The 23,481-nt window shown below is 37.8% G+C and overlaps 3 protein-coding genes across 3 annotated transcripts; 2 read left to right on the top strand and 1 right to left on the bottom strand.

The window, feature by feature from the left end:
* Positions 1-987: 987 nt before the first annotated feature.
* Positions 988-9,196, bottom strand: LOC101302293. Its single transcript, XM_004287689.1, has 14 exons — positions 9,023-9,196; positions 8,871-8,931; positions 8,682-8,792; positions 8,500-8,597; positions 8,333-8,416; positions 8,072-8,205; positions 7,843-7,915; positions 7,695-7,740; positions 7,477-7,586; positions 7,235-7,342; positions 7,093-7,152; positions 3,575-3,636; positions 2,621-2,933; positions 988-1,967 (listed from the first exon to the last, which is right to left on the bottom strand). Exons 1-14 carry the CDS (start codon positions 9,098-9,100, stop codon positions 1,206-1,208), a joined length of 2,100 nt encoding a protein of 699 aa, XP_004287737.1. The 5' UTR covers positions 9,101-9,196; the 3' UTR covers positions 988-1,205.
* A 1,770-nt stretch (positions 9,197-10,966) lies between these two features.
* On the top strand, positions 10,967-15,798 carry LOC101302002. The gene is made up of 8 exons (XM_004287688.1): positions 10,967-11,308; positions 12,195-12,911; positions 13,490-13,659; positions 13,732-13,845; positions 14,120-14,184; positions 14,623-14,660; positions 15,107-15,196; positions 15,279-15,798. The coding sequence occupies exons 1-8, from the start codon at positions 11,080-11,082 to the stop codon at positions 15,425-15,427; spliced, it is 1,572 nt and encodes a 523-aa protein (XP_004287736.1). The 5' UTR covers positions 10,967-11,079; the 3' UTR covers positions 15,428-15,798.
* Positions 15,799-16,315: 517 nt separating this feature from the next.
* On the top strand, positions 16,316-22,714 carry LOC101301715 (phosphatidylinositide phosphatase SAC1-like). The gene is made up of 21 exons (XM_004287687.1): positions 16,316-16,387; positions 16,466-16,628; positions 16,741-16,824; positions 16,935-17,062; positions 17,180-17,271; positions 17,351-17,408; positions 17,501-17,557; positions 17,667-17,700; positions 17,881-17,961; positions 18,377-18,483; positions 19,264-19,350; positions 19,442-19,519; positions 19,708-19,778; positions 19,877-19,975; positions 20,746-20,845; positions 21,048-21,156; positions 21,280-21,352; positions 21,510-21,603; positions 21,800-21,892; positions 22,055-22,121; positions 22,283-22,714. The coding sequence occupies exons 2-21, from the start codon at positions 16,478-16,480 to the stop codon at positions 22,411-22,413; spliced, it is 1,794 nt and encodes a 597-aa protein (XP_004287735.1). The 5' UTR covers positions 16,316-16,387; positions 16,466-16,477; the 3' UTR covers positions 22,414-22,714.
* The last annotated feature ends 767 nt before the right edge of the window (positions 22,715-23,481 follow it).

Raw genomic sequence — 23,481 nt, 5'->3', positions numbered from 1 at the left:
CGGTACACTCGGCAGGATCATATGCGCTCCAGCCCACTGGAGCCTGCTTTTTATTGTTATTCTTGTTTAGGATGAAATTGAAGATACAAATACAATGGAAGAAAGCAATGATATTATATATGGTTTTGCCATTTTAAGATGGTTATATATGGTTAGATGATAAAGTAGTGGGATTTTGGAATCTGACCAAATTGTGTAAGTTTGGTATTCATTGGGATTGTTTTGGAATTATGATATTGTGAATTGGACGTGGTCTATTGTATCTCATGATATGTCAGAAGGAGATCACGTCAGGTTTCAAGAATCTGTTAATATAATAGATTTACCATTTTATGGATTTAATGAAAAACAGTGAATTACTGTTTCTATATGTAATGGTATTATTTGGCTAAGCTTGTTCAATTAGAGCCTGAGAAGAATTAATGGGAGTGCGTCATAAATGTTTGTAAGAGCAGGAAAAGATAAAAAATGTATTGTAGTTGTAAAAGCGTGATTAGTAGTGACTTTTGTTTAAATAAATTTTAAACGAGTCTTATTTACACATCATTTATGTCTTTTCTTTTTCTATCATCACGACAACTCATAATTATATATATTAATTATGTTTTCTTGAGTCGAACTCATGACTTCTTGTTTAATAAAGAAAAGACTTTTTACGGCAGCATCACAAATGCTTACAAAAAAGTTACTTAAACAAAAAAAAAATACTCACGTGTTCCGATGACAACATTCGTTGGCCAGAATTAAATAACAACTTTTAACGGAAAAATTAAATAGAGGAGACACCGGCAGCTGGTAGATCAGAAGAAGAGGGAGGAGCGTAACCCTAAAAATATTATATTTTGCTTAATCGGGAGGAACAAAACTAATCGAGTAAACGAGTAATTGTGGACCAACCAACAAGCATAAGGAACTGGAAAAGGGAACCCTTTTGGACCCAACACAAAGTTCTATTTTCTCAATTTCAGGCCCATCCCATGTGTAAGTAACTAAGAAAGCAAGATTCCACTTCATTCAGCGCCAGCAATCATATGATAAATAATACAAAATTTTGTAGTACAAGCTATTCCTTAAGCCTATTTCAAAAAGTGCTAAACCTGAAGAATGAATGTTACAATGAGAAAAATCTGGGGTATGAGGATACGTCTCTGGCTCCTACAGATCTTCTAAACATACATGTCATTTTGTCACTTGGGAAATTATGTTTACTTGAAGAGACTAGATAGTTGAGGTCGGCTGCTTTTCTCCCCCTTGTCTGCTGCTTCTTTGCGTTTCTGTATCTTCTCACCGCTAAACAGACTAGATAGCCTGCCATTCTCCGTGTATCTTAGTTGTCTGTCTTCCGGAATATTTTCACTGATGTCCTCTAGTATGGTCTCCAAGTTTAACGTCTCCTTCTGATTCAAATTGTTCTTCTTGACTGTCTTTATTTGCTGCTTCATTGTCTTATCCGGTGATATACACTGCCGCTCCTTCTCCATCTTCCGCTTACTCTGGCCGTTAATCCCTGATTTATGTTTTTTCTCTACAGGTCCCAGAACTGAAAAAATGTCTTCCTCAGGTGATAATGTTTCGAGAACCTCTGGCTTTTCAATATCCATCTCTTCCTTCAAAACTCTGCATTTCTTTTCAATCAACTTACGTTCCTTTGCAGACTCTTGTTTTAATTCAGGAGTATCGGATTTATGGACACGTTTTTTACCCTTGTTGCACTTTTCCTTAATGCTCTCCTGCTCAAGGTGTCCATAGTCCTCCTGAACAACTTCCTCTCCTTTCAAAATTCCACTTCCCATGGTTTCTAAAATAATTTTGCCAAGCACAAAACTAGTCTCACACAGAAAACCTTTCTGAAGTAAAGGGTAATCAATCACATAGCTTTTTCTTTTTGTATTGTAAGATTTGATGTCATCTGCCAGAACTCTAAAAATTTCAGCAACACCTTGGGCAGTTCTCTTTGGTACAAATACCTAAAAATCACACAAGTAGCAATATATTAGACGTGCAGTAACTACATTTAAGTACTCAGACTAGCATGTTAAACTCAATCATTACAAGGCTGCCACAAGGCATGAGAAGAACATAGTTGCTCTAACTTCTCAGTACCACCTCTGTCAATTATAGACCAACACAAGGAATCAGAGCAACAATCGCAATTGGATTTTCTGAGATGGAAATGTGACCAACTCAGGATTGAACCTAAGATCATTCCCTGGAGTAGGTTAAAGTTCTCACTCATCCAATCCAAGCAACTTGTTGCCATCAGTTGACCTTCCGATTCCAAATGTGTACATGTGTCTAATATCAACATTGTGATGACCAATGAAAAACAACAACCAAAAGATAATCACACTTTTCGCCACCTCTCAACATATGACAGATATAGCACAGTAGTAGGTCGCTACAGGATTCAGAGAAGTTCTACAACTACTGAAAAATCTCGGTTTGATTGCATCAAGTGTGGCATTTTCCTTTGGTAGAAAATCAAAGCTGATGAGGCAAAAGGTAACACAGTTGCAATAAGTTTTATGCTCTGAGGTTGAATTTTAAGGCCAAAGGACCAAAATAGAACTATGATGCTCCAAGTTACAGTTTAGGGAATGATTAACTATCAAATACTTACCACCCCGGAGCATGGAGTTTCAGGATACTTAGACATCCCTTCGACAAGACTCTCAGTTGCAGTAAGAGCAGCAATAGAATCTAAAACAAGAGAAGCAAATCGGGAAACTTCTTTTTCAAGCTGTTCCTCTGATTTACATGCAGATGGAATGGAGATCTCTGGTAAATAGTCAACTGTCACTTGAGCATCGTCTCTAGCAGATTTAAGACCCTTTTCACATCCCCCATGATACAGGATAGAAGCAAAGGAGAACACCACAAGAGCGTCTTGAGGGTGACTAACCAGTGCCATGTGAACCACCAAAAGAGCTACCCTGTAAGACACAATTAATCATCAGAGACATCCTGCTTCATTATCCCGAAAAAGAATATCAGAGACTCCATATATATATATATATATTGAAAACCAACTTTTCCACAATATGCACAATTTAAATGTTAATTAGGAGCAAGCACAGCCACAATATCCTGCAAAACACCTATCCCCAAGAAGATAATTCCATGGGTTAATCACTAGCCACCAAATCCCCAATAGATTCAAAAATATGTGATTCTATGACTCATGTAACTTGACTCAACTATTTTGATGAACCTTAGAAGATTTATGAGGATATAACTTTATATATGTTTTTGGCTTATTTCTGTAGACACACTACTACCCATGTGTTTATACTGAAGCAACAAGTTTACATCTGTGAATCTTGGGAAAGAATAGGAATTAATACTCACAAATTCCAAGCTATACTAGTCCAGTAGTCCCCATAACCAAATTAGAAATTAACACTGTGAAAGTTGTAATCTAACATAATAGTGACATATGTCTCACCATAAAATGGAGTCAGAAGGTCTATCAAACGTGACAACTTTATCCAAATTAAATAACAATGACAATCATGGAAACTATCCAATTCGTAATGAAAATTGTAATCTGAGAGAATAATGACAATTATCTCACCATAAACTGCAGTCAGATGGGCGATCAACTGTGACAACTTTATCCAAATTTGAGAATAGTTTCTGTTGAAAAGGGGAAAAAGAAGAACAATAAAAACAAGCTTAATAAATTGTTGGGTGGAGATGTGGAACATACAGTCAAATACTAGTGATCCACATTACAAGTAGTATCAATAGAAATACCAAAAGAACAATATATATAAAACGTAGGAAAATGAAATATCCTCTTTGGAAGCCAAAGACTAAGCCCAACCATTTTTGGTCCAAAGGAAAGTCTACTTGGTAGTTAAGGGTATTAACAGGTTTATTTTCAGTTACAAAATTTACTTTCAGTTATGAAAATAATAATTATGAGTCCAGTGTTTTAAAGAGTCTTGAGTGTGTCTTTATGTCTCTTTAAGTCACCAGTATTTAAGAGTCTTATTATTAATCAGTTATATTAGTCTTATGGTATTCTGGGAGTCTAAGGGTTTTACGTGAAGCCTATAAATATGGCTTTCTAATGTAATCCGGGGGCAGATTGGAATGAATTAAGAGTTTATCTTTTGAAGGCTTGGCCTTGTATCCTCTCCCCTAACCTCCCTTATTCTATTTCTCCCTTCTTCAACTAAGAAACTCCTGTTTCTCTTAAAATCCTTCTGTTTCCTATAATCTCTCAACACTCTCCATCCCACCCTATTCACTCTCACACTATCTCTTACTGCTCCCTGCATCAGATTTGGTACCAGAGCCAAAACATCCTATTTTTTACCTTCACCTTACCCTGAGCACTACAATGGTTACTAACGCAGAGCTCTCATCCAAAGTGGACAGTTTGTCTCAAGAATCTGAATGCCAAAAAAAGATGTTCCAGGAGGTGCTTGAAAAACTGACTTCTTTAGAACATGGTTTTCAGTATATGTCTGCCTTGGTTAAGGAGAATTCAAAAGACAGTGGTCAGGATTCATTTTCAGGATCAGACTCTAGGCGTGGAGAGTCAAGACAGTCTGCTTCAGAAAAGGGCATAAAAATTAGATATTGTTGATTTCAATGGTGACAGCAATCCTGAGGTATTCCTTGATTGGCTACACAGCTTGGAAAGTTACTTCAAATGGCATCAGTTGGCGGAGGAGCGAAAGATCTCTTTTGCAGAAGCTAAATTGAAGGGAACAGCTAGAGTTTGGTGGGAAAAATACCAACAAACTCATCTTGCAGTTATCCGAACTTGGGAAGACATGAAGATGGCTCTGACACGTTTCTTTGTGCCACCTAACTATAAGCAACGGGTCCATCTACAGTTTGTGGAATTGGTGCAAGGAAGCTTAACTGTTGAAGAGTATACTAATAAGTTCTATAGCTTGGCTGCAAAATCTGATTTTCCATGGAATGAAGACATCATGATATCGATGTACCGCAAGGGCTTGAATCTCCATATTTCTTCGGGATTAGCAGCAAGTCGAATTTATACGATGAATGATGCTGTCCAGATTGCCTACCAAATGGAGGAAGAATATAAGAAGAGATCGTCCATGTCATTTTCAAACAAAGGGAAGATAGTAGACAAATCTTATGGAGGATTCACCCCTACATCGAGCGACTCAAATGAGAAAACTCATAGTGAGTCCTCATCTTCCAACCAATTAGTGAGTTCTTCTGCCCTTAAGAGTGCACAAAAGGCTGCTGGTTCTGCCTCTAATATGAGGACTGAAATTAAATGCTGGAAATGTAGGGGTTTTGGACACTTGGCAGTACAATGCCCAAATCGTTTAGTTGCTTTTGCAGATAAGGAGACTCCTACTGCAGCTGCCAACACTGAACAGAAGGCAAATGAAGTTGTTGAGTTGGAAGCAGAAAAAGAATCGGAGATGGAAGTAGAAGTGTATGACCCATGTTTAGTACTACGGCCTGTTCTCACTACACAAAAGGAGCACGAGGAAGATTGGCGTAGGAGTAACATTTTCCAAACCCGTGTTCGATGCAGTAATCAGTTGTGCACCCTAGTCATAGATGGAGGGAGCTGCTCTAATATCATCTCTGAAGAAGCTGTTCGCAAACTTGGGTTGTCTACCGAACCACATCCAAATCCTCATAAGGTGGCATGGGTAAACAACACAAATCTCAAGGTCAATGATCGTTGTTTGGTGACCTATTCCATTGGGAAGTTGGTTGACACGGTAACCTGTGATGTGCTGCCCATGAAAGTGTGTCATATTCTTTTGGGCCGACCATGGCTATATGATAAGAAGGTGCAGCATTGTGGCTACAACAACACATATTCCTTCCAAGATGGAAGTCACGAGTTCAAGCTCGTACCATCTAAAGATTTGCCCATCATAAAGCTCAAAAAGACAGCTGGCACGTTCCTCCTTAAGCAGACCGAAAGTGATGATATACTTGGTCCAGTTCCAAACTCAACCAAGTTGAGTTCTTTTCAGAGGGGGAGAATTAATGGAGCAGCCATAAGCTGGCTGGAACAGAAATATCCTCTTTGGAAGCCAAAGACTAAGCCCAACCATTTTTGGTCCAAAGGAAAGTCTACTTGGTAGTTAAGGGTATTAACAGGTTTATTTTCAGTTACAAAATTTACTTTCAGTTATGAAAATAATAATTATGAGTCTAGTGTTTTAAAGAGTCTTGAGTGTGTCTTTATGTCTCTTTAAGTCTTAAGTATTTAAGAGTCTTATTATTAATCAGTTATATTAGTCTTATGGTATTCTGGGAGTCTAAGGCTATAAATATGGCTTTCTAATGTAATCCGGGGGCAGATTGGAATGAATTAAGAGTTTATCTTTTGAAGGCTTGGCCTTGTATCCTCTCCCCTAACCTCCCTTATTCTATTTCTCCCTTCTTCAACTAAGAAACTCCTGTTTCTCTTAAAATCCTTCTGTTTCCTATAATCTCTCAACACTCTCCATCCCACCCTATTCACTCTCACACTATCTCTTACTGCTCCCTGCATCAGAACAATATATATAAAACGTAGGAAAATGAATCTAGAAAGCTTTAACAATTCTTCTTCTGTAAAATCTACACTCTACTACACTTCATGAAGTGTGGAAGTTCTCACATCATTCACCACTTCACTGAAGCTTAGAAATTGAAAAAACTGAGGCTCTCTTAGATCAGAATTGATATTATAAGAACAAAATTAAAAACCTGTTAACAGTTCTCGTTCAATTAACCTTTTTACACACTCAGAAATTTTCACAAACCCACTAAGTGGGCCTGGCTCAAAATTGGGACCTCCTGCCTAAAGCTACAACCTTTGTTTAGCAAACAGATAGGTAGGTAGAGGAAGGAGGTGCCCAGACAATATGGAAGGGACTCACCATTCATACAAACCCCTCAGTTTTCTATAATCCTATCTGGGAGGGCAATCACAGACATGTAAAAGCTTTAACGTTCAACTTTATTAAGTGCTATCAAGTTTGATTTTGAGAAAACTGAGGCTGTTTGTATTAACTGAAGAGTTGAAATACAAATACCACATTAGCACCAAAACATGTTCCCGAGTTTATGTTTTTGTATTGATATGCTTACCATCAACATCGTGGAATTCTGAGGGAACTTCCTAATACTCTGTTGATCTAAGTATGCTGCCTGCAACACAAACAAACTTATCATGCAAAGTAGTGACTAAAAAACCATTTGTCTTATGGCATAGAACTCAGAAAATACATACATGAATTGGAAGTAGAAGTTTGAGTAGATTGAATCTCCAAAGCAAACAGAGAGATGGTTCAGCAGCTCCATAAGAAAGCATATAGTTCATTTCCATCATAATTCTACTCTGAATGGACAAAGAATGTCAGCTTGAACAAGTAGCATGTAACATTGTCCTCAAATAGACAACTGTATATAAGAGAACAGAACAACAAAGAATAAAGAGCAAAAATCAAACAAATAAAGCTCAAACAGGATTACCGTAGTCAATGTCAAAATTGATGAAGAACACTTATGTATTGCTGTCTCAGTTTCTTTTGAAATTGACAATCTCAGACGAGCAGCAATTCTTAAGCCTCGCAAGATTCTTGCTGTATGACAGAGTTTGCATAGGATTCAGAATCCAATATGACATTCAACTATTGCATCAACTAGTGTCATGGTTTATGCATAAATGGTCAGAAGTTCAGAACACCTACCACAATCCTCTTTAAATGACAACTTGGCCGGGACCAACGATCGTAGCTACATCCATGTCAGCCAACAATAATATATATTAATAAGCTTCAAATGATATGTCAGGAAAATGTGCAGACTTCTATTAACAAGAAAAAACAGATAGGTTACCTTTAAGGAATTCAAATCTGCCATTCCATTCGCATAATCATAGATTTTATTTGATATAGGATCGAAGAACAAACTGCTTCCAGAATTTTACAAGATATCCTGGAGTTAGATGACATTGAATTTACAGAGTTCAAATGAACATAGAGTGTTACAAATGATAACATAATTCGAAGGTTGAAACTTATATTCAGTGAGGAAAGTAGAAAAAAAGAAAAGGAAAAGGATTCACCTGTTAATTGTGAAGTCCCGATGCATGCTGTTTCTCCAGCGGATGAAATCTTTCTTGCCACAGCCTTTTGGAATTTCAGAGATTGTAACTTCTTTGTCAGAGTGGTTATTTGCCACCGTTTCAAAACTAGACACCTGATTTAAGAAAAATAGAAAGATAACATAAGAACATCAAGATGGTATGTGAAAGCAACATATGCAGACTATTGAACAAGAAAAGTCATGTATAAACAAATAAGAGTCAGAATAATCACCGACCAACCTCTATCCACGACCCTTTAATATTCACCATACATATCGGAAATCGATGTCCAACAATTCGTGAACGATGGAATTGCCTCTTGATCTGTAGCATTATACAAATCAAATGAATTCGAGTTTCACTAAAATTCATCAAAACAAAAAATCAAACAGCCAGTGTAGCGAAACCTCTTTAAGATTAGCTGTGGTGATCACATCAAAATCTTTCGGAACTCTTTTCAGGATCAAATCCCTCACGCATCCGCCCACTAAGTAGGCTTCAAACCCTGCATATATACATCACCAACATGAGCATGACGTCGAATCGAATGAAGCATAAACAATGTACCAAATATTAACAACATAATCACCTCTTCCGCGGAGTATTCTCAATACATGATAAGAGGAATCAGGAATCATGGCCCGTGTTATCCCAAACACCCTGGAATCGATCTTCTTCCATTTCGACATGTCAATCAACCCTAACAGTTCACAGTGAAACACCTCAAACAACAGAAACATAGAGACACTCTGATTTCGAGAGTGTTGAATCGACGTACCTTCTTCAGGAACCATTTTGGGGCGGGGCTGAGGAGCTTCGGAGAATGCGTGGGCGAGTCTCTGCTCAAGTTTCAAAACATGGTCACCAAGTGTTCGACGAAATGCCTCAACGAAAAAGAAGCAAGGTTGAGAGAGAAGAAGAAGGAAGGACCTGTTGGTGGTTGAGTAGGAGTTTGAGGCGAGAGAAGAAGAAGGGGGTGTTGTTGCCTCGCAGGGATGTTATCGCCATCGGAATATATCGAGTATCATAGTAGTATTACGGTCATGGCGTGCTTTGCTTTGCCTTGCCCTACCCGCCTCTCAAATTTTGGTTTCTTTTGCCGTTCAGCTCGGCCTTTGCTTTCCCGTAAACCTAGTGCTGTTGTCACTTGGCTGTGACAGTTTGGGGTCACCGCCTTCTTCCACCGTCTATATATGTAAATTCAATATTAGTTTTTATTTTTCAAGAAAATATTTGCTCTCTCTATTCTTTTTCAGTTTTTCTCGTAAAAAGTTTCTAGTGATCCGAATTCGTTATATAAAACTAGGTCAACTAAAACTATAATCTTGTGTTGCAAGTTGCAACCACATTCATAGTTGATTTTAAGGTTTTTGAAAGTTATCAATATGATAATTTCGTGTCTAATTGTATGACTATTAGAAGAAAATATTTATGTACATGAGATATTACAAAATGAGATGGCTGTGACAAAAGTAACAAGAGTATCGTTACATAAAATTAACTTACTCAATACAAACAATTGGAAATCGTTGCATGTAGCTGTGCAATTCCTGAGAAAGAACCCTCGTTCATTTTGAAGCAACTACCAAAACATGAGCATTTGGTTCTTTGTTTGTTGTATCTTTTTGCAAAAAAAAACCATTCCATGTGCATCACCATCAATAATCGTTGCATTATCATCTTCTGGTGCAGTCTCGATTTTCTATATCTTGTCTCTTTTTACAGACTCAATAGAAATTAAATATCATTTAAGTAACTTTCAAAATAATTACGTATCTTCGATCTTATCTTCCGAAAACACTCAGTTATCACTTTGTGAAGTACTGTACGTGAAAGGATATTGAATAATTCTATTACTTTTGGCTCAACCTGATTCTGTCATCAATAATTGTTGCATTATCATCTTCCGCAGTCTTGATTTTCTAGGATAAAAGTGGTCGGCAAATTTGTATCCGATTTTCTATATTTTGTCCCCTTCTACAAACTCAATATAAATTAAATATCATTGAAGTAACTTTCAAAATAATTACGTATTTATGATCTTATCTTTCAGAAACACTCAATTATCGCTTCGTGAAATAATGTACGTGAAAGAATATTGAATATTCTATTACTTTTGGCTTAACTTTGATTCTGCAATCAATGATCGTTACATTATCATCTTCTGTAGTCTAGATGTTCTATATCTTGTCCCATTCTACATACTTAATATAAATTAAATATCATTTAAGTAACTTTTGAAATAATTACGTATATCCGATCTTATTTTCCGAGAATACTCAGTTATCACTTCGTGAAGTACTATACATGAAATGATATTGAATATTCTATTACATTTGGCTCAACTTGATTCCGCCATCAATGATCGTTGCATTATCATCTTTCACAGTCTCGATTTTCTATATCTTGTCCCCTTCTACAGACTTAATATAAATTAAATATCATTCAAGTAATTTATAAATAATCACGTATCTCCGATCTTATTTTCCGAGAACATTCAATTATCACTTTATAAAGTATTATATGTGAAAAGATATCCTACCTGAAAACATTGGTCCACGTCATATAAAATTATTACAACTACCAAAAAATATCGTTGAAAACTAAAATTAAAGTTTTTCAAAGGAAAATCGACACTTGACTGTGAGTTTTAATTTTCTTATCCAAAATCCCACTGTACAGTACTTGTTCTTTCCTGAAAATATCACCTGATTTTCTATATCCCTTCCGGCGGTGGGCTAAAGTCACCTCAGTTTCCACCTATTATTCATTTATTTATTTATCTATTTATATATAATTAAATTCCCTTTCATTATTTTTCCTCCCATTTATATTTCTCTGTCTTTCCCATTGGCACTGCCACTCCCCACAGTGAAGCTCTCTTCTCTCCTTTTTCTCTCTCCCTCAAATCCCTTATCGTACGTCAAATCTCAACCTCTCTCGCTTCTCCGATCTCCTCTTCGCGCTCGACCGAGACATCTCCGACTATGGGAGGCGGAGCCGACGACGTTTTGACCAAATCGGACGGCGGAGATGGAGTCAACATCAACGTCAAAACCCCTAATGGCTCCAAGTACGCCGCTCAAATCAGCCTCGACGCCACCGTCCGGGCGCTCAAGGAAGCTCTCTCGCCGAAGTGCGACGTTCCGGTTGATCAGCAGAGGCTGATTTACAAGGGCCGGATCTTGAAGGATGATCAGACTCTCCGGAGCTACGGTATTCTTGTTTCTTCTCAGTAAATCTTGTTTTTACTGTTTGATCGAGTTAAATTGTTTAGATTACGAAACAGTAGTTGAAATTTGTAATGCGGTGTGCTTGAGGTTGCTAATTTTGGCTTGCATAGAGAGCAGAAGGTTTAGTTTCTGCTAATCGGCTCTCGAAAACCTAGGCTACTTAGATTATTGCCGAGAGTGTTGATTTGTGAGTGTAGGAGTGAAGTTGTAGTAATAGGAGATGTGTTAGTAGGAGTAGAGAGTATAGCTCATCTGCGGTGTTTCGCTTTTTGGTTAATGCAGGTTTTATTTACTCAGGAGTTTTGGTAAGTTTTTTGCTCCAGGTTACCAGGTCCTTATATTTTGTTTGTAGAAGTTTTCGCTGATTTGATTATGGCCGAGAGAGTTGATTTGTGAGTGCAGGAGTGAAGATGTAGTAATAGGAGAGGTGTCATTACTCATTAGGAGTAGAGTTTAGCTCATCAGCTGGGTTTCGCTTTTCAGATAGTGCAGGTTTTGTTGTTCAGGTGTTTTAATAAAAAAAATTTGCTGCAGGTTACCACGTCTTTAGATTTTGTTTGTAGAAGTTTTCACTGATTGGATCACTTTTTGTTTGAAAAAGTTCTGTTTGTCGAAAGGTTTGCTTGTTTTTTTTGTGTTTCTTGGAACGCTGGTAGTGTTGCTCAGGTCCAGCCCCCGATTATTTTTTCTCCTCATCTTGTTTGGTTAAACATTTGAAAGTACCAACGAAAAAATTGTGTTATATTGAAGATTTGGTGAATGAAGTGAATGGATTTTGGGAACACGCTGGAAATGTCAACTGACTTGAAAGATGATTTTGCTATTGTGACATATGTTCATATGAGACTTCTTTTTATCATTGTAAATAGGTCTGGAGGCGGATCATGCTGTTCACTTGGTTCGTAGCTTTGCACCATCTGCAGCAGCCACCACTGCTGATGCAACCAATGCTGGAAGTGAAAATTCTACCCAAGCAAGGGGTGTTGGATCTAATGGTGATGGAGCATTGGGAGGATCTGGCAATGTCAATAGGATGGGTAGCACTGGTGGTTTATTTGGATTGGGGTTTCCTGACTTGGAACAAGTGGAGCAACAAATTACAAGAGACATGATGAACATCCCTCTCTTTGACGATCTTATGAATAGCACTGACATTGTACAGAACATGGTTACGAACAACCCTCAAATGCGTGAGATTATTGATCGGAATCCTGAGTTAGGGCACATTCTCAATGATCCTGCCACTATTCGTCAGACACTTGAAGCATCAAGAAACCCTGAGCTTATGCGTGAGATGATGCGCAACAGTGACAGGGCTATGAGCAACATTGAATCTTCTCCTGAGGGATTCAACATGCTTAGACGTATGTATGAAAATGTACAAGAGCCATTACTGAATGCATCAACCATGGCCGGTAATACTGGGTTTGATAGTTCAAATCCATTAGCAGCTCTTTTCACCCCCCAAGGTGGGAACCCAACCAGGACTCAGTTAACAAACTCATCAACTGCTAGTTCTGATTCAGCAACTAGTCCCCCTGCTCCAAACACCGTCCCACTTCCCAACCCATGGTCACCTACAGGCTGTAAGCTCTTGCTTACTCTCTTCTTGCAATGTTCTGGTTATCAATATCACAATTAAAACTATTTTTTGTTTTTGTTAAGCCCCTCATACTTGTTTGGGCATGTTACACTAGGAGATTTATCCTTTTGACAACCCACATTAAGGCTTGTTTTGTCTATATGTAAAATTGTTAATTCCTCAAGTATGTAGAAGTGGAAAAATGTTCTCATGTCCTTGTACTAATAATCAATATGAGTCCAATTGGGCTTGCAAACTGGACAAGAGGAGGTAGACTTGGGTCCTGTCCTAGGAAGTGGATAGGTTCTACCACTTAAAGCTAGCAGTCCTTTATCTTATCTTTCAGTCTATAGTTGAATTGTTTACTGCTATGTTTAAGATAACCGTAGGTTCAGTGGTAACAGTTGGTAGTAACACTTTTATCCACATACAATGAAATTACTAAATAATCTGTCAAAACTTATGCCTGTTTCAATATTATGGGCTCCTATGTTGCTTTTAGTCATTACCAATAAGTAGTAATTGCATGGTATATAGCTGCTGGAGTTGCCTAAACTAATACCACAAGGTTGAACCTTCTAGGGGATGGTAGGTCGCAGACACCAGCTGGTCAAACTGGACTTGGCTTTCCAGAATTTGAAGCCATGATGGGTACAACGCAGGATAACACTTTGCTGAATCAGGCTGTACAAAACCCAGCTGTTTCTCAGCTCATGCAAAACTTCATCTCCAATCCTCAGAGTATTAGCGAGGTATCATTTTATTCTCTAATGGAATAGGATTGAGATTAGTTTTTCTTGTTCTTTAATATATCTCAACTGCAGAGTATTCAGTCCGACCCCCAGTTACGAAGCATGCTTAGTTCCAATCCTCTCTTTAGAGAAATGATTCAAAACCATGAATTTTTTCGTCAGTTGGCTTCTCCTGAGACTATGCAGGTATTTTGATTTATGCTGCTTATGCCGTTCAGAAATCCAATTCCCGTTTGCTGCATACACATATATTACGATAATTTATTTCTATATTATAAGCTTTCTGTTGACCTGAAATATCCAATTCACTGGAGTTTTGCTGGTTGAATTTGTTAACCTCGTCATTTGGGGTCTTAGTGATTTAATTTGCGAGCTAGTACATGGAATGTTAGCACCATTAACATTGAGATTTGATGTCCAAATACTGATCAAACTTGATGGTTCCCAATTCTTGTTGCAGCTATTTTTTATGTTAATACAAGCACTTTTGTCGCTTCTAGGTGATGAAGAAGAACAAGCAACCCAGTAAGAAGTGGTTTAATTTTTCTTTTATACATCTGATTGATCTAGCCTGAATTGAGATATCGTTGCTGCCTGATGATTCAATGTTTGATAAGGTCATTGATAAATTCTTCTTATCAATTATGAATAATTAAAGATAGAACTCTGCATGTGTTTTTATATCTTAGGACTCCTATATCTTATTTTTGTTTGTCAGGTAGGAAACATTCCCCAGTTTAAAATTAAATTTTCATGCCGGCCTTGCTTTGGATAAGTTTCAGATTATTTTAGCCATCGTAGTCTTTGTTTTGCGTCGATTTCTTTGCTTAGGTTCCAGATTGGTGATATACCTTGAATTGGTTAAGTTTCTGTTACCTGGTGGCCTGGTTTGGGCCATTTGTAGTCTTTTGTTGACTATTGTATTGTTCTTCTGAGTTGTATTAAATCAGTGCTGTCTTGCAGGGAACCGGGAGAGACAGGACAGACTGATGGAGGCACAGGTATCCCAAGTAAATATGCAAGTTCTGTTTACAATTTTCCCAAAGTTGAGTTACTGGTATGCTTCATAGAACTAGGAAATGTGGTCACAGGAAAATCAAATTGTTTGAATCAAATTACCTGAAAATATTCCTTATAGTGTGATTAGTGTCTTGTCATTTCATTTGGGATGATTTTATGCCTAATACTTATATTCTTTTTGTTCTGGGTTATTTCTTTGTTAAAAGAGGAATTTATTAAGATTAAAATCTATTGCTGAAACTTAGGACATATTGGATTAGTGTTGCTAGTTGTCAGTGACCACAATTATGTTGTGAAGTGAGTTCCTCAGAAGAGGTTAGGGCAATGAGCCCCTACTTTGTCTAATGTGAAAAGAAAGAGGCAGTAATCTCTTTTAAAGATATTCATGGTAGTAATTGGCCATCTGCTAACGTTGTTGCTAAAACAGGACCAGTCGATAACTCAGGATTACAGGCGCTGTTGAACCTGTTTGGTGGGCTTGGCACTGGCAGCCCAGCTGTTCCCAACAGACCAAGTGGTAACTGCTTACCTTTCATTTTAGTTCAACAAAGAAGGTTCCTTTTGTTCGGTTTGTGCTAATCTTTTTCCATTTATTTCAGTGCCACCGGAAGAACTCTATGCTGCACAGCTTTCACAACTTCAGGAGATGGGTTTCTTCGATAGACAAGAGAACATACGGGCTCTGATGACCTCTGCTGGAAATGTCCATGCTGCAATAGAGCGACTATTGGGGAATTCAGGTCAATAGTTTAGAGTCACGGGTTCTCTACTTGTTCCGGTCATGTCCCAGGCCGTGGTTTGCCAAGATTGATCTTGTTGGATAAGAATCATAAGATGATATTTGATAAGATGAGCCCTCTGTAAGTGGTGTGAGGTTATGGTACCCGGGTGTGGTTTCTCGCAAGAACTATATCAGACCCGAGTGTACATAGTTGACTAGTATTAGCTGTATGCACGGTATGGCAGATTTGTTTCCCCTGAAAATTTGTAAGAACTATCGGGTAGCTGCGTAAGTTTCAGTTTCTATTGCATATATAGACTCGTGAGAAATGGTTGAAGTATATAGCTAAGCTCTCGTTGAATACAGATTGATGCCTTGTCGAAAGAGCCAGAATTTGCCTAGTTATGGTTATTTGCTGAAATTTTACCAGATCTTTTCTGGGTTTAGTATGACTCTGATCTCAAACTTTACATCTTTTTACTGCTACCGACAGTTAAATCAATATGTTTTTTTAATTTTCCTAACGAAGTGTCAATGAAAAAACGTGGAACCAATGTTTGCATGGTTTATTCTTCCCCAAAAAAAAAAAAAACCGTTTACAGTAAATCTCAAACTTACCAGAAAGCGTAAAAAAAATCACTAACCGTAACTTGTTGACCACTCAGTAATCAGATCCAACGGCCAATGATAAAGCCACGTCAACATCTTCTTCTTCTCTAATTATTCTATGACCAATTTAAGTAGTGGTAAGCAAAGTCCTCCGGCCAAAAATCAGTTGAAGTTTCCGCCCAAAATATCGGTGAAGTCTTTAGACACAGTCCCATTCCCGGCTTACGCGTATCTCAAGCCAACGCATCCAAACACGCCCTTACTCCCTTTTTACTTCGTCAATTCTCTCAAAACCTCCCACCCTTTTTGCTCCCTCCATCACTTTCAGAAAACAACTTTCCACACTTGGATTGCATCGTGATCTCAATTCTCAACCAGGTTCGTTCTCAACTGTCATCCAAACCATTTCGAATTGATAGAATTGGATTTGTGAAATGTGAGAGCTGATTTTTGCAGAGGTGGATAACTATGACGGAGGAGAAAGGTGAAGGTGCGCCGAAGCTTTACACGCGAATGCGGCTATGGGAGTTTCCGGATCAGTATGTGATCGAGCCTACTGATGGATCCAACGGCTCGTCTTTGGCTGTTAGTCGTGTCGATGGCTCCATGAGCCTCATTGGTAGGTTTTGTGTAAGAATTTCGATCATCGATTTATAGCTTGAGCAATTTGTGACTGGAATTTTGATTGCTTGTGTATTTGCGTGTGTGTGTTTGGATTTCCAAATGTGTAGAGAAGCTTCCAGAATCCAGCTCTGTTCGTGTTCCGAAAATCAGGACTATTTTCGGTGTGGCTGGGGTGCTCAAGCTCGTAGCAGGTAATCCAGTTAATTACATATGATTAGTTGCAAAATCATAATGCTTACGTAATTATGATGTAGTTATTTCTACCATTTCTGTAATGCTGTTGGATTGTTGTGTTTTTCAGGGTCATATTTGATGGTTATAACGGAGCGGGAAACTGTTGGTACATACTTGGGGCATCCTATCTATAAAGTTTCTTCGTTTAAGGTTTTTCCGTGTGATCATTCCTTAAGGAACTCCCCTGCAGATCAGGTATATCTCTTGTTGCTTTGGCCTCCGTTGCTGTTTTACTCTCACTGAGTATTTCTGTTTTCGGTTTTTTAAATTATGGAGAGTGGCTACTACAATAATCTTGTACCTCTTTGGCAGAAAAAGATGGAGACCGAGTTTTCTGTGCTGCTAAACATAGCAGAGAGGACTCCTGGTCTGTACTTCTCGTACGAGGCCAACTTAACACTGAGGTGAATTGTTTTCCACATTAAAGTTTCCCCCAGTCCTCCTCCTCATGAGAAAGACGAATAAATTATTTGTATATTGCAGTTCGCAACGATTGAATGATTTAGGCGGCGAATCTAAAGTGCTTCCTCTTTGGAGACAGGTAAGTCTTTGTTTATGTCTCACTGATGATTTTACATGTGTGTGTATGTTTGGTCCTAAGATACGATCTCACATCCAAATGTTATGCCACAGGCAGAGCCTAGATTTCTTTGGAACAATTATATGTTGGAGAACCTCATTGATAACAAGGTGGGATTAGATTATCACTGAGTTTATACTGTTGGAAATTCAGTTTCCGGCAGAAAAGTCACTTCTCAATTTAGTCACTGCTGATAATCTTTATGGTCTTTTTTGGCAGCTTGATCCATACCTACTTCCTATTGTTCAAGGCAGTATCCTTCTGTCATTCTTGCTTTCAGCTTCCAGCTGTTTGCACATGTGCCTACATACACACATCGATGCACTAACACATATTACATACACACACATCATATTGTTTAGCTCCTTAGTGTGCTGTTGTTGGATTTTTAAACTGTTTTTGCTGTTGAGGGTTATCCTTAACTGATCATCAGGTTATCATCATTTTCAAGCAGCCATTGGAAAAGATATTATCGATGTTACTCTGATTGCTAGGAGATGCACTAGGCGAAATGGTAAGTCTGGTTGTAATATATTTAACTTCAGATAAAACAATATCTACTTGCAAAAATATATGCTTTAGTCTATTTTAAATTTGCATGGTCATAAAGTTTTTGAAATATGAAAGGACTACCTTAACCAGAAACTGAAATAGGATGGTCAGATTGTACTATTAGAAAGTACTTGACTACCTTGAGAATGATCTGCTGAACATTACTCAGTTGCTATAGTAGGAACTAGGAAGTACAAAAACCAGTGGTTTGGTGTGGATCTATGTTTATAAGATATGGATATCCGACAGGCTTATATGTATGCTAAAATTAGCAATGTAGAGGCCACATTTATCTGATGCGATTTGCATGATGTCCACAGAAATAAATAAAATTGTTTTTGTCAACCTAGTTGAATATAATTTGCATTTCTTGGAAGGTACTCGGATGTGGAGAAGAGGGGCTGATTCTGATGGCTATGTAGCAAATTTTGTTGAAACAGAGCAGATTATGCACTTGAATGGGTTTACTGCATCATTTGTCCAGGTAAAATGTATGCCAAATTGTGCATATGTAATTGTGTTATGGATTTTCTGTCTGTGTGGTCCTTTTTTTTTCACCGACAAAATCCTTGATGTTAAATAGGAAATGAGATTGTTTGAAAATTGCTGACATAAGAATTTTGCCTAATTTGAACGTATGTAGGTAGTTCTTGCAAGTTTCAACAACATTAATTGCTCCTTTTAGTTTACCTTGATATGAGGAAAATAAAAGAATTGGAAGGTTAAACCATTCCCCTAATGAGATAGAAGATAGTAGGTACCTACGTTACTCCATATCAAAATGTAAAACTCTAGATAAGTTCCATACTTTCTCTGTGGATATCGTGAGATATCTTATTTTACCTGCTCTATCAAAATATGATATTTATCTGCCAATAACAAACACACTGGCCCCTCCAGAACTTTATTCTTGATGGGAGATTGGGAGCTATGACTTTTAGATTTTGGAGATATTGGGAATACTGCTAATGCCCTTCATGGGGACCATGATGCAATTTCCTGAGTATCTCGTGCCAAATGGCTTGTTTGGCTCTCTGACCATTATAAACTGATAAAAAGTACTAGAACATGCGAAATGATTCTCAATTTTACCCTGGTGGACAGTAAATATGGGGATTTACTCATTTGATGGTTCAAGTTTTCAAAGTGTATGAAGACTGTCAAGATAAAGGCTTGATTTGTTTCTGTCAAAGATGCTTTCTTCCACATAAGTTTGTCTTCTATACATTTGTGTAATCTTACATGTTTACGGCTGTAATTACAGGTTAGGGGGTCAATTCCATTACTTTGGGATCAAATTGTTGATTTGACATATAAGCCTAAGTTTGAAATTGTGCGACTTGAGGAAGCGGTAAGTTGGCAATTATATCTTTTCTTATCTATTATTCTTGATCTGTAGCAATTTGTACGCATTTGACTTCTGGTTCACTGCACGTTTGCAGCCGCGAGTGGCAGAGAGGCATTTTCTGGATTTAAGAAAAAAGTATGGGGCAGTGTTAGCTGTTGATCTTGTCAACACGGTGAGCACTTTCTCTGCCATTTTTTTTTGTGTGACATATCTGATAATACACATTATATACATACACTTGTGTAATATCCATATGGAGGCATGTATATCCTTGTGTATGCATATGTGTTTGTATAGATCATATATAAGGATACAATTCTTGGGGTAGTATTAATCTTGATAGTTTTTTTATCTTTCCAGCATGGAGGTGAAGGACGTTTGAGTGAAAAATTTGCAAATGCAATGCAGCATATCGTGAGTGATGATCTAAGGTAGAATTTCTTTTATGTAATCCTTTTCAAGCCTTTTTCTTTGTTTAGCTATCAAAATAGATCTGTCTTCTGATGGTACCTGCTGCTGAATATTGTAGATATTGGCACTTCGATTTTCATCATATATGTGGACATGTCCATTTTGAGCGCCTCTCTATCCTTTATGAACAAATAGTAGATTTTCTTGACAGAAACGGGTATGTTCTCCATCACCTTGTAATCAATATCTAAGTCGATAAATGTACCAAAATACTTATTGTATCACTAGTTATTTGCTGCTTCAGAAGTCCTTTTACTTTTTTAGGTTTGGTTCAGCTTAAATAGTTTAGCACTAGACACCAGTTTTTCTGCGGATAATAGAAATTTCATATTTGATGTGAATTTTACATAGATGCCGTAACAAGCTATCACTGTAATTACCAAGTGTTATACTGCCACTACCACCATTCTCCGGGAACTAAAAGCTTAAGCTGTTATGGAATTGAGCAACAATATATTTCAACTTAACCTCCTCCAGTCTTTAACGTGCACATGAAGTGATGAACTTATGTGTGCACTTTGCATCCCATCCTGCAAATAACTAGTAACTGAGAAACTGGGATGTGATTGTGAGTCAGGACCTCTTGGATTATATTTTCAGCGGATGAGACAACTACATATCAAGCTATCACTCAGAAGAGAATTGTTATCTAAATATCCCAGTTTAGGGGTAGTGTATACCAAGTGTTTTGTCATTTTTCCTTTTGCAAAAACCATATGAAGTTCTCAAAGTTACTAGGAAAATATTCTAGAACTACTTCCAGTAGTGGTTGTGGATGAAATAAACTAAACCTATTTCTTTCAATATTCAGACACAGTCTGTTATTTTCACTCCCATGCATATATCTGAAGATTTATTTACTGACTAACGATATGAGAATATAATCTTACCTATTCTTTTGTGCATTTTTTTATGGTTGAAATGTAGGTATCTTCTATTGAATGAAAAGGGTGAGAAAATGAAGGAGCAATTAGGAGTTGTAAGGACCAATTGCATTGATTGCTTAGATCGTACAAATGTTACCCAGGTAAGGACAAATTTTCTTAATCAATCAGTAATGTTTGTTATATGGAGTTCACAAAATAATCCGACCTCAAAATAACCACATTTGTTGAGAGCAGCCTAAACCAAATTACTGCTTTATGTTTTATTATTTCCCAGTAGTGTTGATTGTTCTAGTCATATACCTTTATGTGCATCATTTGTTCCTGAAAGTATCATGGCTGCAGAGTATGATAGGCCGAAATATGTTGGAATGCCAACTTAGGAGGCTTGGCATTTTTGCTGCTGAGGAAACTATTAGCTCACACCCCAATTTAGATGAATGCTTTAAAATTTGTGAGTCCCATCTCTCTCTCTCTCTCTCTCTCTCTCTATCTCTCTATCTCTCTTTAGATTACAGTTAGAATGCCTACTATTGTGCAGATGTGTGTATTACTTCTAATGTTTTCTGTTTACCAGTGTGGGCTGATCATGGGGATGATGTAAGCATGCAATATTCTGGCACTCCTGCTTTGAAAGGGGATTTTGTAAGGTAAACTTCCATGGATCTATTCTGAGTTGTGATTGTTTCTCCACCATATATAGCACATTTTGTCCCTAGGATTAGAGCATTGCCATAAGAATAAGATGGGAAAATCTTATTCCTTGTCTTCTTAGTATTAAGTTTGTTATATTTGGCTGGATCTCAGATGTGGCCAGCGGACAATGCAAGGTCTGGTTAAGGATGGAATCAATTCCCTTCTACGCTATTACTACAATAACTTCTGTGATGGAACTAAACAGGTAGGGCTGCTTTAATATTATCTCTCCTTTTTCTTTTTCTTTTTCCGGGTTTGTGTGAAAATATTCACTGCCATTTCTTTGACTTCATAATATCTTTCCCATCCATTTGAGTCACATGTCTAGCATCTCCTATATGAAGTAAATATCTGCAACTTTAATCTGCTGACAATATCATATTTTGGTGGAAATTTTAAAGGATGCAATTGACCTCCTGCAAGGACATTACATTGTCTCAGTCAGCAAAGATATGACAGTACCATCTCAAAAGAAAGGACTTGAGGCTGTTGCTGTGAGTAAAACTTAGATGTCCATTAATTTCTGATTTTTAGGATTTCTGTAGTCTCACTATTACATGATTTCATCCTCGGATACAGAGCAAACTTAAATTGTTTTGTAATACCTAATCTTGACCTTTGTCAGTCTATTTAACTCACATTATTTCAATTTGCAGTCATTTCCTCTGGCTTTGTCATTCGTTTTGACTGGGTTCTTTTTTGCAACTTTGTCATTGAGGCAAGGTAAGGAATGATTAATAACAGTACATCTTTGACTAAGTTAGCTTAAATGATGGGACTGGAATAATGTTGGTTTATAGTGGGTTAATCTTCTAGACAATAGTTTTAGGCATCTCTCCAAATCTTCAAGTAAATGATGATTTTTGTCTTTGAATAATTTGCAGTTAGGTACGATCTACGGCACTTGTTCTTTTCATTTCTGTGGGCTGGTCTAAGTGTGGCTATAGCTGCATTTGTGAGGGCCAATGGGCGGATTTTCTGCAACAGACCTCGTCTGCACAAGCCTCGGTCTTGATTTGGGGATCAGAATGCTGTAGCCAATGCATTGACCTGTGAAGTTTCCCTGGTTGCTTCATAGTATTTGATTCTTTGATTAGTAGTGTCCACGTAGTGTTGAATTCTTAATCAGGTATACGTGAAGTTAACACCCCATCTAATCTTACCATTACACTTTCTGTAAATGCTTGCACCTTGTTCAAGCTTTTTGAGTGGAATTATGACCGTGGACGTGGTTTGTACGCTGTAACTTGAAATTTTTGTATTTACTTATGTGATCAGATTGATTCAAAGTAAGAGATTAACTATTGTTTTCTTTCCTTGAGTTGGTCTTTAGATTTAATCGATGATCTAATCACTCGCTTAAGCTTTTATTATTCAAATTCTAAAGACTTTACAGCAAAAGTGGAGATGCACAAAACATTTTTGTGTCACAATGACCCTCTGGGATTAAGAAGCTTGAGTTGCATAGGGAGGCCAGTAAAGATGGAATGCAATCTTGTAGGTAACAGTTAAGCCCGTAAGATTGACTGGAGACGATGTCACATAGCCCTGCACAAGCTTGAAATCACCGGTGCCTCCCACAACAGGATGATCAGCCGGCTTGATGTTATGTGTGCCTCCGACAATGGAAATCGAACCACGGTGGTGCTTCAACCGCAATGTTATCTTAGCAATGGAAATGCTCTCAAGCCCATCCAAGCTGGAAGTGATGGAAGTTCCTTGAGCTCTCCCAGCTACCTTTGAAGAGCGATTGGCTGTGACAGTCATCGGATCCTGGAAAACGAAGAGGGTGCCGAAAGGAGTTGTGGTTTGACTAACACCTGTTCCGGCCACGCCATTAACAACAATGTATCCGGTTTTGTTGATGGTTTCGTGTTGAAAGAGCGCGAAGTGGAGGGACTTGAGTTGGTTGTGGTGATGATGATGGTGGTGGTGGTGGTGGTGAGAGGTGGAGGTGGCTTTAACTAAGAGGAGGGCTACAAGTAGAGCATGAACCACAGAGAGAGGCATAATGGGATAGGTAGTCTAGTTATGGTTTTTAGCAATCTTTATAGTATCAGTAGCAGTTGGTAGGTGGTGACTT

The sequence above is a fragment of the Fragaria vesca genome, linkage group LG1 (genome assembly GCF_000184155.1).
Source record: "Fragaria vesca subsp. vesca linkage group LG1, FraVesHawaii_1.0, whole genome shotgun sequence".
In the NCBI taxonomy this organism is placed as follows: domain Eukaryota; kingdom Viridiplantae; phylum Streptophyta; class Magnoliopsida; order Rosales; family Rosaceae; genus Fragaria; species Fragaria vesca.
The sequence above is the reverse complement of the archived record's forward strand: the minus strand, read 5'-3'. Positions and strand labels throughout refer to the sequence as shown.

Coding starts and splice junctions, on each gene's coding strand:
- LOC101301715 (XM_004287687.1), top strand. CDS start 16,478: ATGACGGAGGAGAAAGGTGAAGGTGCGCCGAAGCTTTACACGCGAATG. Junction 17,409..17,500: donor TGCTTCCTCTTTGGAGACAG/GTAAGTCTTTGT, acceptor GTTATGCCACAG/GCAGAGCCTAGATTTCTTTG. Junction 21,157..21,279: donor AGATGAATGCTTTAAAATTT/GTGAGTCCCATC, acceptor TCTGTTTACCAG/TGTGGGCTGATCATGGGGAT.
- LOC101302293 (XM_004287689.1), bottom strand. CDS start 9,100: ATGGCGATAACATCCCTGCGAGGCAACAACACCCCCTTCTTCTTCTCT. Junction 7,153..7,234: donor AACTTCTACTTCCAATTCAT/GTATGTATTTTC, acceptor TTTGTGTTGCAG/GCAGCATACTTAGATCAACA. Junction 3,637..7,092: donor AGAATTCCACGATGTTGATG/GTAAGCATATCA, acceptor CCTTTTCAACAG/AAACTATTCTCAAATTTGGA.
- LOC101302002 (XM_004287688.1), top strand. CDS start 11,080: ATGGGAGGCGGAGCCGACGACGTTTTGACCAAATCGGACGGCGGAGAT. Junction 13,660..13,731: donor ATCCTCAGAGTATTAGCGAG/GTATCATTTTAT, acceptor TCTCAACTGCAG/AGTATTCAGTCCGACCCCCA. Junction 14,185..14,622: donor GAAGAAGAACAAGCAACCCA/GTAAGAAGTGGT, acceptor GCTGTCTTGCAG/GGAACCGGGAGAGACAGGAC.